This window comes from Carassius gibelio, chromosome B3 (assembly GCF_023724105.1).
Source record: "Carassius gibelio isolate Cgi1373 ecotype wild population from Czech Republic chromosome B3, carGib1.2-hapl.c, whole genome shotgun sequence".
Taxonomy (NCBI): Eukaryota; Metazoa; Chordata; class Actinopteri; order Cypriniformes; family Cyprinidae; genus Carassius; species Carassius gibelio.
Genome location: NC_068398.1, coordinates 50,201,704 through 50,219,704, shown reverse-complemented (window position 1 = coordinate 50,219,704; position 18,001 = coordinate 50,201,704). Strand labels below are relative to the sequence as shown.

Below are 18,001 nucleotides of genomic sequence, written 5' to 3'. Positions count from 1 at the left end.
GTAGCTTTTTTTGGCTAGAGATGTAGAGTGTCAAGTTCTTCTTCAATTCAGGTTCTTTTCCTTTGATGTTTATTATCAGAGGTCATGAAAGTAGTACACATCCCAAAGTTTATCCATTTTAGATGGATATTATCTTATTTCAGTGTAGAGTGGTCTTCAATTTCTTGATCTGTTTTACTGTTTCTGGTTTACTGTACTCTTTTGAAACAGACTGGAAAGATCATAGCAGACAGCTTCAGAAAAAGCTTTTTGGAGTGGGAGGCAGTCCGATTTGAAGTGGACAAACTCATCCAGGAAGACCACTTTAACTGCCCAGCATGCACCCCACACATGCTTGCGGTCTCTGTTGATGGAAACCGTAAGCACTATAGATTCAAGAGTGCAGCAAGGTACTTAAAAATCCAGTGTTTAGATTGACAGTTCATCATTTTGAAAGTAACTTTGCTGTAAAATCATAATGAAAATCATATGAATATTAAAAGGCAATATGTGTTTCTTTTAGATCAGAGGAACAAGCCATCTTCGATGGTGTATTCATAGCCAAGGACGATGATGTAGCAAGATTCGTAGACTATGTCCATTCCTCAACCAGACATGTTAACTTGCAAAACATCACTATATTTACTTGTAAAACCATGTCCTACATGAACTGTTAGCCATCTTCCATGTTTTAGGCCTCTGGCAGAGGTTTCTGTGGGGGACAGTGGTCAGCAGCACGAGAAACGTCACAGAAGTCCTCCAGCAAAATAGATGAGGAGGGCCTAGAACTTGCAGTTTGCCGGCATGGTGTTCTTCTTTGTGCCCTTAATATGTTCAGGGGGGAGGTTTTTGCCTACCCCCTGTACCTCCAGAAAAAAATGGCTTGTAAGCCGGTGAAATTCTTTGCTATGGATGTTGCGTGCAAGTACTGGCCTTACCTCCAGAGAGTGAATGAGAGATGCCCTGAGCTTCAAGATCTGCTCTCCATGAAGCCATTTCTATCAGTGTTTCATGCCAAAGCCCATGACTTCAAATCTGAGGTAAGAAAATGTGACTTTTCATGTGAGGTTCTTTCCCTAAACATAAGATTGTTGCCACTTAGATTTTTTTTTTTTTTCTTTTTTATTTGGATTTCCTCACTGATTTTTGCGCTGGTGTTATATATCACTCTGCATTTTGCATTGAATTGACCTACACCAATGTTCCATTAGTGCGAAGATTTATCAAACTCTTGCCTCTTTGCTATTGCCGTACCACAACTGTGTGGTTATCCAACCAACCTCTCTCTTACTTGTGCTATATTGTGCATACACACACATTATAAGAATTGGACCTGGGTTCCCAGACACACTGCACATTGATGGTGCTGGCACTGTAACCTGTTTTAACCCAGCACAAGTTCCGTGATTAATGTTGATTCCATATTCTGTGAAACCCTGCTTAGTATAAGTTATGGGTTCATATAAATACACAAGGCCTTAGATCAAATGCAGTACTTCTATTTATTGATTACCATTTGTTTGTCAACAAAACCTTTTTGCCTTTGTCGTCTCAGGATGCCGAAAATGCAGTAGGCAAAAAGTGTGGCAATACGACATGATTGTTGACAAAAGAATGACAGAGGTGAGATGTAGAACCATATTTCTTATTCATGTCTCTGATACCCTCCTCATTGTACAATATTAATTTATAGCCTATCTACAGATGTTTAGCTCACGTCACCGACCAGTGCATATGGCCAAGCATGAATGTCATTACTGTCAGTATGGTTTTTTGACATGGTAACAGTAACTACACAAATATAATTAAGTGTGTGTGTGTGTGTGTGTTTCTGCAGGATAAGGCTGAAGTAAAGGTGCGCTGGTTGCCTTGTTCTCAGTGGTAAGTATTGGCATATAGTATGTATCCATTCATACTTGACTATAATGTTTCCTGTCAGCCCTTGGGTTTTTTTTTTTTTTTTTTTTAGTATTGTTTTAGGATGATAGAGTAGTATGTACAAACATTGGCCACAAACAGTGGCTGCAAACTGGCTACATACAGTCTTGGTTGAAAGTCTACCTTTGTAAAGCCTGTCCCCTGAACACTAACACAATGTAACAACAACATGATGCGTACTTGGGTAGCAATGTGCATTGTCCGTTGTGACATGACACAATGATGCATGTAATAACATGGGAGTCAATGAAAGCGATGCATGTTAAGGCTGCACTGAAAGTGCATGCATGATCTTGCATTCACGGCATACTTGCGTTGACTATAAATTGGCTTGTAAAGTCCGCATGAAATCAAAATTGACTGTATTTATTTTGGTTCGCAGATATTGCTATTTTTGTTGTGAACAATTCATCCTTAAGTCACTCCAAAAAAAAAAATTGTTGGCCTTTGTAATCTTGAATCCAAATCTGAGAACGCTCCTCTCCTCTAAAAAGACGGGCCCTCTCTGATGACGTCAGTTTTACGGCTTGGCCATGAGCCTGACATCCGTAATCACTCCCTTCCAACTGTCAGTGTTCGTTTCTGAATGAAATGCCTACTTTACTACATGCAGTCAGTTTAAAGTAGAAAAAACAAGCCACACCCTGTATTTTCCTCATTCAATATTTTGTTTCTCTAGGAACTACATCAAAATATGGAAGTAAAATCAGTCTCAAACTTGCGCTCCCTGCTGACTTTAATGTTGACTGTATATTTGAAGTCCCTGTTAAGAAATTGCAAAGGGAATTACCAATTAAAAGAAATTAGAAACACAGACTTAGTGAAAATGTACAGTATAAGCTGTGAATGTTGTATTCATTGTGTACAGTTATTCTCCTGATCTAATGTGAGATGTGCAATACTTAATTACAGTGGCAAAACCTGGGAGGACACATGGGAGCCGGCCAGCCAGGTCCCTTCCTGAGCTTAGCACAGGATGACATACCCATCTTTTAATTATATTGACTGTTGTGTGCTGTGAATTCATAACACTAATAACGCATCCATATTTTCTGGTGTCTTGATACATTGATGTGTATTTGTGTATTGTGCTGAAATAAGTGCAATGACATAAATGTTCCTAATAGTTTACTATTCTCTTCTTAAAAAGTTTACTTGATACATTGTGTGTTGTCCTGAAATATGTCCAGTTTAGCACATTTGACCTTGTGTGGCAGCAGAGATCCTTGGAAAAATACTATTTTGTGTATGCACATTCCTTAACCCCTTCAAACATGGATCCACTGAAATGGACATCACATGATGTTTTGTTTAAACTAATAAAATTTTGTTTTCATAATATGAGCAATGCCTGGTCACTGATTGGTCCTCGATCACAATGAGGATATAACTCCTAACTTAATCTGATTGAGCTACAGGCATCACAAAAAAGAGACATGACTAACCATCTAGACAGGAAGAGGAAGAAGTCCACATTTTACCTTTTATATAGTATGCAGATTTATGTTTATGATAGCCTCATCAACTTGCACCTATTACAAAATTATGAAATATATATCAAATCATAATGAACTACACATTCAAATGTTAATGTTTTATGAACAATTTTGAATTACGATAATTTATTAAATTTATATTAATATGATTTAATTTATGTCATCAAAGTGACCATGGCCTGTCAATCAACATCAATATTGCATTTTTTTCACACTGAACAACAATTATTACTGTATTTGCATAATTGTAAGGGATAGGTGTAGACGTTAATAAAACACAATCTTAACAGGCAGAAAATTTAATTTGTTGTTAACCGTATCTATCTCTTCCGCCGAATAAAGGTAAGACATCTGGACAAGGACGTGTGACGCCGCTGCTCAGCTGGAATCTTATTGGCTGTGAATTTCTCTTGTCACCCGCATGACTGTCTGTGGTTGGACTAACTTTTAATTAAAATTAAGCAGCGCATCATGTTACAAAAGCATGTTTTGCTGATATTATCACATTAGTAATATATTAAGTTAACAATGAAGTGTTTCTATGTTGAGAAAAATCACTCCTTTAGCGAGATCCTAACCCTAAGTTAGCATAACCTAAGCATAACTTGAACTACAAATAACAGCGCCAGATTTTCCCGTTCTATAGATAGAATGACAGAGACTTATGGGTAATGTAGTTTAAAACTTTGTATTAATGAAATGAAAGAAATAATATATCTAATGGAAAACTGGATATCTAAATATGTTCATTGTGTAAAACTCTATGATATGTTTGAGAAGCAGGCTGAAATTTGGTATTTTACAGTGAGCAATATATAAAATGCCTTTATGCCACCTTTCCCTATATTTCTGAAAACTGTGCCCAACATTATTTAATCAACATAGCTTAAGTAGCAATCCTGCCGATTTTCTCTTTGATACGTTAGTTGGACTCTGATTTATAGCCATTTCAAATGTGCCGTTTTTGGCTCTTCCAGGGGGTGCTACTCAGCCCCTGGGGGTAAAAGGGCAGTAAAACCTACATATATGTATTCATCATGGGCAACAAACTGTGTTGAGTCATATTTATATCTGACAGTTTTCACAGCCCACCCTTTTCTATTGTTATGTCATGCCTCATATAGCTTTTGACAGGACATTGTTAGGTCATTTGATGAGAAATGGAAAAATGAGAAAGATATGCTTTAATAATAATAATAATAATAATAATAATAACAACAACATATTTCTTTGATTTATTTTAATCAAACGCCAATATAATGATGAACCTGCAACAACTTGCCATGATCTATTCCCCACTGTTAAGCATTAATCAAGGACAATTTATACACAGTGACTTCACTATTACTATTACAAATTCATGCAGTACTAAGAATCACAATATATTAAAAATAAATCTAATTAGCAAATGTAAAATGTAAAAATGTCCACCTCACCCCCTTATCCTTCTCCTCATGTGCTGGACATCAGTAATGTGCATGCTCTTGGTTTTAATGCAGTACAAAAACCACGTTGATCATTCCTGGCACATTGTCATTTCCAGAGGATGCTACGGAGTCTGTGAACGTATAAGCTGTAATTTCACTTTGCTCACATATGTTGGGTGATACATAGATTTTACATGCCAAATTTTACCGTTTATGATGTATGCAAGCTAATAATGTTAACTGTAGGCCTAAACGTCACAAAGGCCATGGTAGAGTTACTGTCATTATTATAAACAAATATCAGCACGTGACACATATTTTGACATGGTAGATAAAACAAAGACCTCTAGTGTGTTGACAACACAGAAAGATTACAAAGGTAACTTAAGGATCAAAGATGTTTTATTATCATTCCATAAAACAATGAAAGAAAATGTAGAAATGAGACAAAATCAGAAAACAATGACCACAATAACACCATAACATAGAGAAAAAAAAAACAGATTACAATTAACACAAATAAGGACAATCTGTGATAGAAAATAAGAAAAATAAGTCAAGTATAAAAACTAAATCATTTTATCATTGAATTGATGGTTATAACAACAATTTCAGATTGGTTATGGAACCTTCAGTCCAAGCTATAGCAGAATTGTCATTAGTTTTTTCTGCGCGACACACATCCTCTTTAAATGCTGGGTTTATGAGACCTCCAACCTCGATGATGTGGTTATACAGCTCCTGGACCAATGGCAACAAATATCTATCAACACAGCAAGAAATACCAATCACAGATGCAGGTTAGAGGTACTGTATACTGGGCTTAGAAGAATTTTATTGAGAAGACTTATCTGTGCTAAAGGCCGTGTGAGTTCGACCATGAAGAAACTCATGTCAAAATGTATTTTTCTAGAAATCATTGATACTGGACTGAACAAAAGAATGTTATCTAAACAATGATGTAAACACATGTACGGAAATTGGATGTTGCACATTGAACTCTTCTTCTCTTTTTATTTGCAATCTTTTGTTATGACGCAGAACCGCACTAAGCATTTTAAAGCTTGTCGTACTCTGATTCTGTATGTGACAAACTGAATTGTGAATTGCATTTCAACATAAAGAGTCCAGGTGCTACAATGATCTTCTTGCCATTGACAAGACACTTTAAAGCTGGTTATCTTACATCCTCGGTTTAATCTTCTGAAAGTTCAGAGTCACTATGGTATTCATCCGAATCACTTTCAAAGTTCACTTCGGTTCCAGTCAGAACTTGAATATAACAGTTCTTTGTGTACTTCAGTATTTTGTTGATGGCTTGTGTGCTCTTCATCATTAAGCTCTGCAGACCTTGGATTCCCTCTTTACTCAGGCCCCACATCTCACCTTATATACGGGGGGAAAAAAATATTACAGACTTTCAGAAACATACTGGTAAATATAATGCATGTCAAGTATAACTTAAAATACATACTTGATGTCCCACTGCAAAGCTGGGATGACATCTCCTTTAGAGTGTCTGCACGGGTGCAAAGAAATTTCCAGTGTTTTTTCATCTCAGCAATGAGAATCCTCTTCTCCTCCTCAAATCTCCTTACTGCCATCACTGTGTCAAATGCCTTTCTCTTTGTCCTTAGATCTACAGAGTCTGGAATACATAAATCAGTTGATTTTAAGATTAGTATTTAAAGGTTTTCTTTGATTATCTGGGTGAACATTGCTAAAAAAAAATTGTGCTACTTTGAGACGTATTTCACATCGTCAATGGACTTGTGTACATACCACCATGTGGAAGCTGCCATGGCCAAAGGGTGTCGTCTGAAAGAAAGGTGTCCAAGTCCAGGTTTTCTGCATTAGGGTATTATATTGATCCACCACAGAATTTAAACATTTCTTTTCCTCCCTGGTCTTTTGGTGTATCCGGGCACGACCTTTGCAGCCATCATTGTCTTTATAAAGACGTTGGGACCTCCTTTTAATACTGGTGACCAGCTCCTCAATTCGTCTGGCCACAACAGCAACATCAGCATCATTTGGGGATGTTGTTGCTGAGCAGAATAGAAGTAGGAAAAATTCTTCTTAATTCCATGAAATAGTATAATTTCTGGCCAGTGGGCCCAAACAACCTTTTCTGTAACTGAGTGGCAATCCTACTGGATAAGGCTATGTATCCTACAGGTTGAAGGCTATGTGCATTTGCAACAAACAATTAAAAGCTTGACAAGAAATTAAAGTTTTAAAGATGCTAAAATAAGTTATGCGTCTATGATGTTACGTCCGGAGAAGTGTTCTTCTTCTTCTTTGGTTGTTTAACGGCGGATGCGGACTAACTTAGCGCACTACCGCCACCCTCCAGTTAAATTGTGCCTAATCACCACTATGGTTTATATCTTTGAAAATAATGTAGCCTGCAAGCCACATAAAAAAAAAAAAAAAAAAAAAAAAAAAAAAAAAAAACTTATAGTAATCCATCTGTCTAAATTTCCTTTCAAATAAATAACTTCCCTATATTCTATCAATGAGTCCGGTGTTCTTTAAAAATTCAAACATATACTTTATTACTTTATGATCGGAAGCCTTAGACAAAATATTTCTAAAGTTAAAACTTTCCCCACTATCCTCTATTTTCCTTTTAATTAAAGACCTTTCTCTATTAAATTTCCTACAAATCATAAAGACATGTTCCACTGTTTCTGGCACATTACAGCTCCCACAATTTCCTGAATTATGCTTTCCTATCATCTGCAATGTTTTGTTCAGTCCAGTGTGTCCTATTCTCATTCTTGTAAAAATTGCCTCTTCTCTTCGACATCTTCTTATCAAACGGCCCTGACCAACCTCAGGGTTTACACTGTAAAAGCCCCTCCCTTTATCTCCCCTATCCCATTTATCTTGCCATAACTTTTTAACATGTTTTTTAATCATTGACTTAGCCTCTGCCTTTGATATTTTACACTGAATAGACACATTTGTTGCTTTCAAAGCCTGTTTAGCAAACTTGTCTGCCAACTCATTACCAACCATACCTACATGAGCCGGAACCCACACAAACTTTACATGCGTCCCCCCATTTTGAATACTATGAATCAAAGTCAATATCTCACACACAATATCATACCTTTCATTTGAGTTACCTGATTTAAAATTTTCTAAGGCTGACAACGAATCTGAACATACAACTACTCTTAGTGGTTTCATTTGCTCTACCCACTGCAACGCCATTACAATTGCTATTAGCTCTGCTGTGTACACTGATAGGTGATCCGAAACTCTTGCAGAAAACTTAATATCAAACTCTGGTATCACATATGCGATTGCCACTTTCCCTGTATCTGGTTGTTTTGATCCATCAGTAAAGATTTGCACGTACCCATAATAGTTATCTACATACCTCATAGCCATTTGTCCACTATATCCCTTATAATTTTTTTACTTTTCATGCAAGGTTACATCAGTGTCCGGTACCAGTAGCATCCACGGTGGGTGCGGTGAATAGACTACAGATGGACTAAATTCATAATTTTCTAAAGCTGCTTGCTTTACCTTTTCATGAATACTTGCACTAAACGACTCTCTTTTACTTTTTTCCTGCTCCCATGTTAAGATGAGGACACTTTTAGTGGGATGGTCTTCAATATGTCCTTTTAATTGAACATAATACGACAATGACATTTGCAGTCGCCTCAACTCAAATGGCATTTCACCTACTTCAACCTGAAGCGCTGATATAGGGGAGGTTCTCATTACTCCTGAACATATCCTAAGGGCCGAACCCTGAATAACATCAAGCTTCTTTAATTCAGACTTTGCAGCAGACCCATAAGCCATGCACCCGTAGTCAACAATAGACTTAATTAATCCAACATATAATCTTTTCATTGAAGTCATATCTGCTCCCCACTCCTTATTGCACAAGCACCTAATTATGTTAATGACTTTTTTACATTTGTCAACAATATTTTCAATATGATTATGCCATGTAAGCTTAGAATCAAAATGCATACCTAAAAATCTCATACAATTTACTCTTTTTAAATCTCTACCATACAACTGGAATTTAAAACTTTCTTCAATTTTTTTAAATGAGAAGAATACTACCTTAGTTTTCTCAACAGAGAACCTGAATCCCCATTTCCCAGCCCATTCTTCAACAGAGTCGATAGCTTTTTGCAAGTTTTTAACAGTGATTTGAACATTTTTACCCCTTTTCCAAAGAGCGCCGTCATCTGCAAACAATGATTTGCCTATGCTATAATCAAGTGTATCATATATATCATTTATCATAATAGAGAATAGAATTGGTGAAATAACACTTCCTTGGGGTACACCATTTTCCACAAATAGACAATCAGAGAAGCTACTGTTTATCCTCACCTGAATTTGTCTATTATTTAAAAAGTCCTTAATCCAGTAATACATTTTCCCGTCTATTCCAAGCCTTCGTATTTTAATTAACACACCATCCTTCCAAAGCATATCATACGCCTTTTCCACATCAAAAAATATAGCAGCAACTACTTCTTTACACACTTGGGCTTTCCTTATATCACTCTCCATTTTAATAACTGGGTCCATCGTTGACCTTCCTTTCCTGAAGCCGCTTTGGAACGGCGTTATCAAATTCCGGGACTCAACATAAAAAGTCATTCTCTCCACAATCATTCTCTCCATTACCTTACCCAGGTGGGATGACAAAGCAATTGGCCTATAACTTGAAGCCATTTTCGAGCGATCGGTCGCCGCTTGCTTATTTATTTATATATATATATATATATTATATATTACATATATATATATTATGCAGTTTATCAAGAATAATGATTGATCAAACCAGACAAATTTCCATTTGACGTTTTAATTCCACATTTCAAAGTACAGTAACTGTCATTGAAACATGATGTCAGATCCCTGAAATATAAATAACAGAAAAAAAGAGAAAAAAAATAAATAAATACACACACACACACACACATGCAGGTTTCCAATTAAATTGTTAAAAAAAAAAAAACAGCCTTAGCTTACAAGCAAATTATAACACTTACAATAATTGTTAATAATATAAAGAGGTCAGCTCTGGCATGAAAAGAATTACCAGTAAACATAAGTAATGAGTATATCTGGTACCAAAGAATGTGCAGGACACCAAAAAAAATTCAGGTATAACATCACATTTACAAGCCATTTCTAACAATAAGATAAGTGGTAATAATTTAGAATAAAGCTCTGGAGTAGAATAGACCATTATAATGGCATTGCTGACCTGGGGTACAAGATGTCTCTTGTATCTGTGATAAACATCTTCAAATATATATAAAAAATACTGAGGTAAAAAAAGTAGTAGAACAGATATAACTGCAATGCTGACCTGTGGCACAAGGATTTACAAGCTATATTTAACAATATAATAAGTTAAGCACCATGATAATATCCACAGTGAACAGTGTGGATTGGGGAGTGCAGTCTGACACTTCTGGCTTCTTTAGGGGTCTTGATGTTACTGACTGCAGGATAAAGAAAGGGTTCCAGTTGTCAGTGATGCTGGGATGTCAGTAGTCAGCCTAGGTTTAAGGGGTCGGCTGTGGGTCCCTCTCAGCTGTGCGGCGCCTTTTTCCGCCTTCACGGTCAGATGCTCCTTTCAGGTAACGCGTAACGTTAACCTGGATGGCTTCATCAGTGGCATCCTGTGTTGCCGGGTTCTTCCGGATGGCTCCTGTAGAAAATACAGATCTGTCATTCCATTTGAATGGCATAATGCCATACACATCTACTAAACATATTTTTTTTTTTTTTTTTTTTTTTTTACATCCAACTTACTTTGAACAATGGTCTTCAGGAACATGTCTCTAAAACATGCTTTATCCCCAACTCCAGTCCAGGTTGTATTGATGGAAAGGTGATTAGAGAAGATACTTTGAAGCATCCGCCAGACGGTTGTCTTTAGGTCCCTCCCACATTTGATTGCCAAAAACCGAAGCTGAAAATCCAAAAAAAGTGTTACAAATTACATTTCTCTGAAGCTTATCATACATAAATATAAAATGTGACAGGCTATGGATTCAGACTGTAGAATATGCAGTGTACAATCTTAATTCTACTTTTTACATTACCCTATGGAGTTATAAACGAAATCAGCACACTTACAAATCGTTCCTGGAGCTCTTTATCCTGCCTCAAACTGTTGTCAAGCAACGCCAAATCTTCCTGGGTGTCTAGGGGGAGTAACAGATCCCCTGGCAGGGATAACTCTCCAACAGACACATTGGCACTGAAATGTTGCAGCATAGTGTCCATTTTGTTGTCCATGCTACGCACAACATCGCCAAACTCTCCAAGACGTCGCAGCATTAAGGTCTGATCTGCACCTACAGGGGTTAAATAAAATAATAGTCAGTCCTGGTCCCTCAACTACTAAACTATGACATTTATATCTAGGTCTACTACATGTATAGGTGGCCCCAGTGGGAATTAAACCAACAACCACAGGTGTTGTTTGCAAGTTGTACCTGATTGCCCAGTGCGAGCAAACGTCTTCAACATTGTCCCAACTTGCTTCACCTGCTCTTGAAGTGAGCCGCTGTCATCCGAAGCTACAAAATGAAAGGCATATGGTAATTTTGTACATACATCACATACTCTTTCCTAAGTTTGACTTTTTTGTGCATGTTCTTACCTGCTCGTGCAGTGCTTTCCCTCAGAGCTTGGTTCTCCTCCCTCAGAGCTTGGTTCTCCTCCCTAAGGGCTTGGTTCTCCTCCATCACGGCTTGTTTTTCATTCTGGAGTCTCTGGAAATCTACATTAAAAAACAAAACAACAACAAAAAAAAAAACACCTAAAGGCACTATTTTCAATACTTTTAAAACACTGGACACTAAGACATAGGCCTAAAATATACCTTCATAGCTGAAAACTTCATGCTGTACACGAGATGCCAGGGGAGTCCAAGGGCCAATTACAGAGCGATGACTTTCTCCTATTGATAATCATTGACGTAAAAATATGTTTGAAGTTATTGCATACATTTAATGAATTGGACTTAAAATGGAACACTTAGTTTAGCGCAACATATTACATACCTCCAGCGTTTTCACCCATATGCTGCCAGGGTAAATTTGCTGCTGGGGGTGTAAAGCTTAGTACTTGACGAGCTGGAAGAGCAAACATAACAGCTTTAACTTCAGTGCAGAGTATTGCATATTCAGTAATGAAACTATAATTGAACTCTGCAATGCTAATGGAATGTACAACACACCTCGACACCTTTCATCCAGAAACTGCTGCGGCGAGTAACCAGTCAAGTGTCCTAATGAAAAACAGATTATGATTAAAGGATTCCTTATCTTAAATAGAAGCAATAGTTTCCAAGACAAAAAAACGTCACAAATAACATCACTTACTTGTACTCAAACTCTTGGCTCTGTGAAGTGGAGTCTGAATTTCTGGGGAGAAACCTGGTTCTGAGAAAGAGGAAACAGAAATTTGAAAATCTAACAAAGGGTATAGTTTAGTGGCAGGATCACAAATCAAGCATCACAGCAATTTTACATACCACCTCTGAAGTCTACAGATGGCACAACATTTTCCTGGTTTTCTGGAATCGATGCAACTTCTGGAGCATCGGGCAGCACTGAAACCTTGTTACCAGGAACAATGTTTTCAAAGCTCAAAAGAGGTTGTCCAAACGACAGCACTGCTGGTGCATCTGGAAGACTAGACTCCTCTTCATCAGAAGAGGGGTCTGTACTTGGAATTTGAGATTCTCTTTCTCTTTCTCTTCTTGTCATCGTCCGTCGTTTCAACGCTAGAACCTGTTTGGAAGCGCACCAAATATCTCATCGCCTCTTGCCAACATTCTAGAGCAGGGAATAATGAATGAAAGTCAGTTATCCACCATAAACAGACAAAGAAAATACACAGATGAAATGCAGGAAAATCAAATGCATAAGTCAGAACCATTTACCTGCTCCCTTCATAAACTTAAAATGATGTTTCTCCCAGGTGCTGTGTGGAGGCGTGCAGCGGATGGCTAAATTGTTGCCTTTGTCTTTTTTGCGGAGGTTAAATGGGGGCCAATAGCACATGCCCTCGCTGAGCCACACTTGCGGAACCACTGCAAATGGCTGATCCTCCTCATCAATAAACTGAACAATGGCAAACAGCATCTAAAATAGAAGAAAAACGTGCATAAAGTAAAAATTGATTAATTTCCAGGCAAAATAAATTAAATTCTCACCCCTTCAAAAAAAGCAGTCATTTTTACAAGTGGATCAACGGAAAACCAGCCTTTCCATCCAGGCAAGGAAGAAGATAATATTTATTCTGCACATTTGCTATATGGGTAAAGCGGAGTGTATCTGACAGGCCAGATAAATGAAAAATGCCTAGCTTGGAAGATTCCACAGGGTAAGTGAAGAAATCGACCATGTTCCGGAACCTCTTGTAGATGAGCAAAGTGTTGTCCATTTCATCAACGACGACATTCTGTATAACAACTATGTCTTTATTTTCCAACAGGACACAGTTGTCTCCCTCTGAACGTTTCACAACAAAGTCTTGAAAGTAACACTCCTCATACTGCTTTTTCACAGAAAGACCGTTGAGAAGTGGTCCATGGTTGTGCTCTCTCAAGGACCTTGTTTTGGAGATGTTTGTTCTTCTGTGCTGACTTCTCTCTGACAATCGGCGAACAACCTGCTCCAGTGGTTGTGCAGGCTTGCGCAACAGTTTCTTCAGACACCCAAGGAAGTTTTCAAATGGGAAGCATGATATGTTATCAAGGACGCCATACTTTTTGGCATCTTGGCTCAGGTGCACCAATCCATGCATGTTGTATGTCACATGTTCTTTTCCATAAAGCTTGCTGCAGTGATCAACAAAGAGAACCAATATTCTGTGTGCATAGTCTGCAAGGTCAGCACACAGGGACACATTCAGTAGGATGGTGATGCCAACTGAAAGCAGCATGAAGTTGTTGTACACTTGAGTTGGTACAAGGCCTTTTAAGCTGACTGGTCCAGTGTACAAGAGGAACTGCCTGAATTCTGTAGCTTTCCAACGCTCAACATCTTCCATGGATCGTTGCTTCCTGTTGAACTCGCACGGAACATGAGGTGTGAAGGTCAGGAGTACTCTGGAGAGCTCTTTTACCATGCTGGGCGAAAATCTTGTCAGCCGCCGTCCCTTTAGCCAAAGATGCAACAACTTTCTTGTCACTCCAAGGCATACCAGATGCATATAATCCAGTGGGAACTGGGTGACCAAACCAACAGACAACAATGCCAATGGCGTTTCTCCACACTGATGACTGTCATCAGAAAGTTCATCACGGACTGCATGGTCTAATCTTGGAGCAGAATCTGTTTGAGGAAAGGTCATCCTGTTCTCGTAGTGGACCCCCTTTTGAACACACTTGTCACACCCATAATATCCACTGTGACCTTTCACATTTCGAACAAGTGCACGAGCAGGGGCGTCACAGATAAATGTTGATATTTTGAAAGGAAGTGCTCTCCTTTCAAACAGAACTCCTTCCGCTTCAAGTCGCTGTGCCTCTTCTACAAAAGGATTCAAAAAGTGAAGGCTGCTTGGCTTCTTCTTCCCATAATAGAGACCAATGACAAATGGAAGTTTGTTTTGTTGGACATTACACACGTATTGCTCAATTAAACCAAGAACTGGCCAGAACTGGGCATTTGAGCTTTTGAAAAGTGGAAGTCCATCAACATTAACTTGCATTGAAACTGACGTCAACTTCTGCAATTCAGGAGACACTAAAAACTGCGATAGTATTCCACTTTCAATTCCAGAGTGATGGTATACACCACCTGAGAGTTCTGTTGTTTTAACACAAGTCACTGTTTTCAGAAGGGTTCTTGGGTCTTTAGGAAGGGTTGGATGATCCTTGGACAAAATGGTTAAAAGCTTACCCAGTGCCACATGGGGGATCATGTTGTCAATAGCCCACCCTGCCAATTGTGTCCTTAGGCAATCCTCTTCCTCCTCACTATCTTCTGTGCTTGAGGAAAAAATTTCACTAGGTTCATACACCTCATCAACAGTTATTTCCTGTGCTTCAGGGGTTACAGTTTGTCCATGGCTTGTTGAAGCCATTCCATGTTGATGTTCATTTACAGGAGGATTTACTTGGTCAAAGTCAGGAATAACAGCAAGTAGAGCATCGTTTGCAGCTGCAATTTCCTGTTTGTCCCTCTCAACTCCTTTCAATATTCGTCTCCTTTTGGCCCAGTAACTAGACATTGTAACTAACAATGCATTTACCTTTAAAGCCAAAACGATTGTCCAACAGTAGGTCTCTTGTGTGAAGTTAACCAGTTATGCTCCGGTCAAGGTATCTGCAAGAAAATGTGAACAAAACCACATTGTTAACGTTAGGAATATACAGTAGCTATGCTGTAGAAAAAAAAAAAAAAAAAAGATCAGCCAAACGTGGAACAGTGAAATTGTTAAAAAATAAAATGTACTCATTCAGTGTAGTGATTCAAGTGAACAGCACTGTCCTCAAACATAAAAAGTACAGCACTTCAGATAAATAACTCATCATAATCCCCTTAAATCCTAGAAGTACAGTAGCAACAGCACGTGCTAGCTAACACTTGCTAGTCACTGTAGCTACAATGTGAACTGAACTAGCAGCATACTTTGATCTGACAAACAAAATAATTTAAACAACCATCATTCTGCTTTGTTAGAAAACACCAAATAATTTAAGTTATACTGAAGTCTTTCTAGATGTAAAGCTTTGGATACCTACTGTAGCTAGTTACATTTCTACATGTAATGTAACTAACAACATTGCTTAACCTCAGTGTGTAAGTTACTGTAACAAAGGCACAACAGCATGTGTTAGCTAACAATTGCTAGCCACTCTAGCTACTGGACTAGCAGCTACTTGTTCAGACAAACAAAATCATTTAAACAACCTATATACAACGTTAGTTTTGTAAGAAAACACTAGATGTAAAGCTTTTGCTACGTACTGAAGCTATACACATTTCAACATGCTTGAACAGTGTAAAAAAGGCGAAACAGCATGTGTTAGCTAACACTCTGAACTAGACTAGCAGCGTGCGTGTCGGAACAAACAAATGAAAACAACCTAACGTTACTGGTATCATCATTCGGTTTAGTTAGAAAACAACACAAGTTATACTGATCAGTCTTGTCGTAGATTTTGCTACCTACTGCTGGAACCACATTACCACATGGGCGGCGGCATAATTGTCCATACAAGTAACTGTAGTTAATTCGACTGACCAAAACTAACTTAAAACACATACGTACTCACACTCGTATAAACATACGTATCTTAGAAGAGAAGAAAAGAAAAACTCAACGCCTGGAAGAAACAAAGTAGCTATTACAGAAAGTTAATTGTAACATGGCGGCAACTTTGTAAACAAGGCTAACTTACTTTAGCCTTACTTTAGCTTGACTAGTAAGGCATGAACAAAGATGACTACAGATTTTACAAAGATAAACTAAAAACAATGTAAACATAATATTGCGTTAAGGAAACATGTACTTACTTAAACGATGGTAGTCCACAGAAACTCGCGATTGAACGGCGAACTGACGCGAATGTGTGCTCTAGTTATGTTGTTTGGGGAGGGGCCAGGAGCTCAGTGGCTCCAGTGCGTCATCGAGCCACCGTTTTAGCTCCGCCCAAAAAAAAATCCTGAACACAGCAATGGTGAAAACCTATACTTTCTAACATTTATAATGTGTTTACATTTTTTTAAGTGTCTTACTGTCTTAAACATTTGTACAGGTCGCAATTGCAAATTAATCCCTTATACATGTAAAAAGTCAAAAAAAAAAAAAAAATCGAGGTTGGAAAAAAATGAAAGACATAAAATGACATTTCCTGGAATGGCAGAAAGACGAAATATTTCTAAATATTTCATAAATCTGCCAGTGCAGCTGTGAAACCAGAGGAGCTTTTAGATTTTAGTTTATCCTTCTGATCAGGTCAAAACAGAGATTTTCCTGTTTATGATAGGCTATTACCATGGTTGCAAATTAATAAAAAATTATAAAGTATAGACCTACCCAAGATTTTGGCCATGTTGCAGATGTCTTTCACTGTTCACTGATGTAGCCAGGCATTAGTGAAAAGTCTAACTTCATCAATTTATTCAGCTAAATTGTTCATACCATGAATTAAATATCTATTTTAAAACCTAATCAGAATCAGAAAGATATTTATTGCCAAGTAAGTTTTACAAAAGGAATTATTTTTGGTTTATGCATGTCTCAATTGTGCATAAATCAAATAAATGTAAACAATTTTCACCTAAGTGCATAAAATAATTTTACATATAGCCTATTAGGCTACTCTATCGCTTCAGAGTTTCAAAGTAATTTAAATGTAATTTCCTAAACCGTACCTTATCATGGAATCAAGAGTCAAGAATAAACCCTAATGGCTTAAAAAAAAAAAAAAAAAAAATAATAATAATAATAATAATATGGGATTTAATTCACATATAGGCTATTATGATTTTATAATCGCTTCAGATGTGAAAAGTAGTTAAAATGCTGTCAGTTCCACTTCCATTCTAACTCCCAACATGCTAAACATAGCCTTGGCTGCTGGTCGATTTTAGTAGAAATCCTTGTATTTCAAAGCGGCTTGCCGCCAGCCGGCCGCGGTCCATTAGACGGAGGCAACCGCCAAAGAAAATGAAGCAGTCGGCCCGCCGGCGGCATCTCGCAAGAAATGGGAGTGACGTATTCGGCGGCAAACGTTTCATCCCCGCCAGCGGGACGCACCTATAGCCGACAGCTTAGGGCCGGCGGCAAAAAGAAGCCGTGCGGATATTTTTTGCTGGCTGGGAATGCTGCTTTCTCTTCATCCTTCACTGCCACAGTGTCACCATTCTTAAGGACTGGATAGCTCCAAGATTGCCGCACCCCACTCATTTTTTTCACAACTCTCCATACTTCATTTACGGAGGTTTGTCTTCCTATAGTGTTACAATACTTTGTCCAGTAATCCTTTTTAACTTTCCTAATTACTTTCCTTACCTTAGCCTGCTCTCTTTTATATTCCATATACTTTTGGAAGCTTAAGCTATTTTTAAAATCTTTAAAAGCTTTATTTCTACTGCTTATTATTTGTGTGCATTCATCTGTCCACCAGGG

General features: G+C 37.9%; 2 protein-coding genes across 9 annotated transcripts in view; both read right to left on the bottom strand.

Moving 5' to 3' along the window:
* The window catches only part of LOC127952444 (gastrula zinc finger protein XlCGF8.2DB-like), a 229,698-nt gene that overhangs the window by 55,456 nt on the left and 156,241 nt on the right, over positions 1 to 18,001 (bottom strand). The window lies entirely within an intron of this gene.
* On the bottom strand, positions 9,680 to 17,687 carry LOC127952441 (uncharacterized). 8 transcript variants are annotated; one of them, XM_052550890.1, is made up of 13 exons: positions 16,384 to 16,550; positions 14,961 to 15,189; positions 12,798 to 12,844; positions 12,387 to 12,690; positions 12,235 to 12,294; positions 12,090 to 12,140; positions 11,914 to 11,985; positions 11,733 to 11,810; positions 11,511 to 11,630; positions 11,344 to 11,427; positions 10,982 to 11,202; positions 10,655 to 10,814; positions 9,680 to 10,550 (listed from the first exon to the last, which is right to left on the bottom strand). In XM_052550890.1, the coding sequence occupies exons 4-13, from the start codon at positions 12,619 to 12,621 to the stop codon at positions 10,405 to 10,407; spliced, it is 1,227 nt and encodes a 408-aa protein (XP_052406850.1). In that variant the 5' UTR covers positions 12,622 to 12,690; positions 12,798 to 12,844; positions 14,961 to 15,189; positions 16,384 to 16,550; the 3' UTR covers positions 9,680 to 10,404. The 8 variants fall into 8 exon arrangements, with proteins under 8 accessions (XP_052406850.1, XP_052406849.1, XP_052406851.1 ...); XM_052550889.1 differs by having other exon boundaries at positions 12,798 to 12,999; positions 15,116 to 15,189; XM_052550891.1 differs by lacking the exon at positions 16,384 to 16,550 and adding an exon at positions 16,269 to 16,286 and having other exon boundaries at positions 12,798 to 12,999; positions 15,116 to 15,189.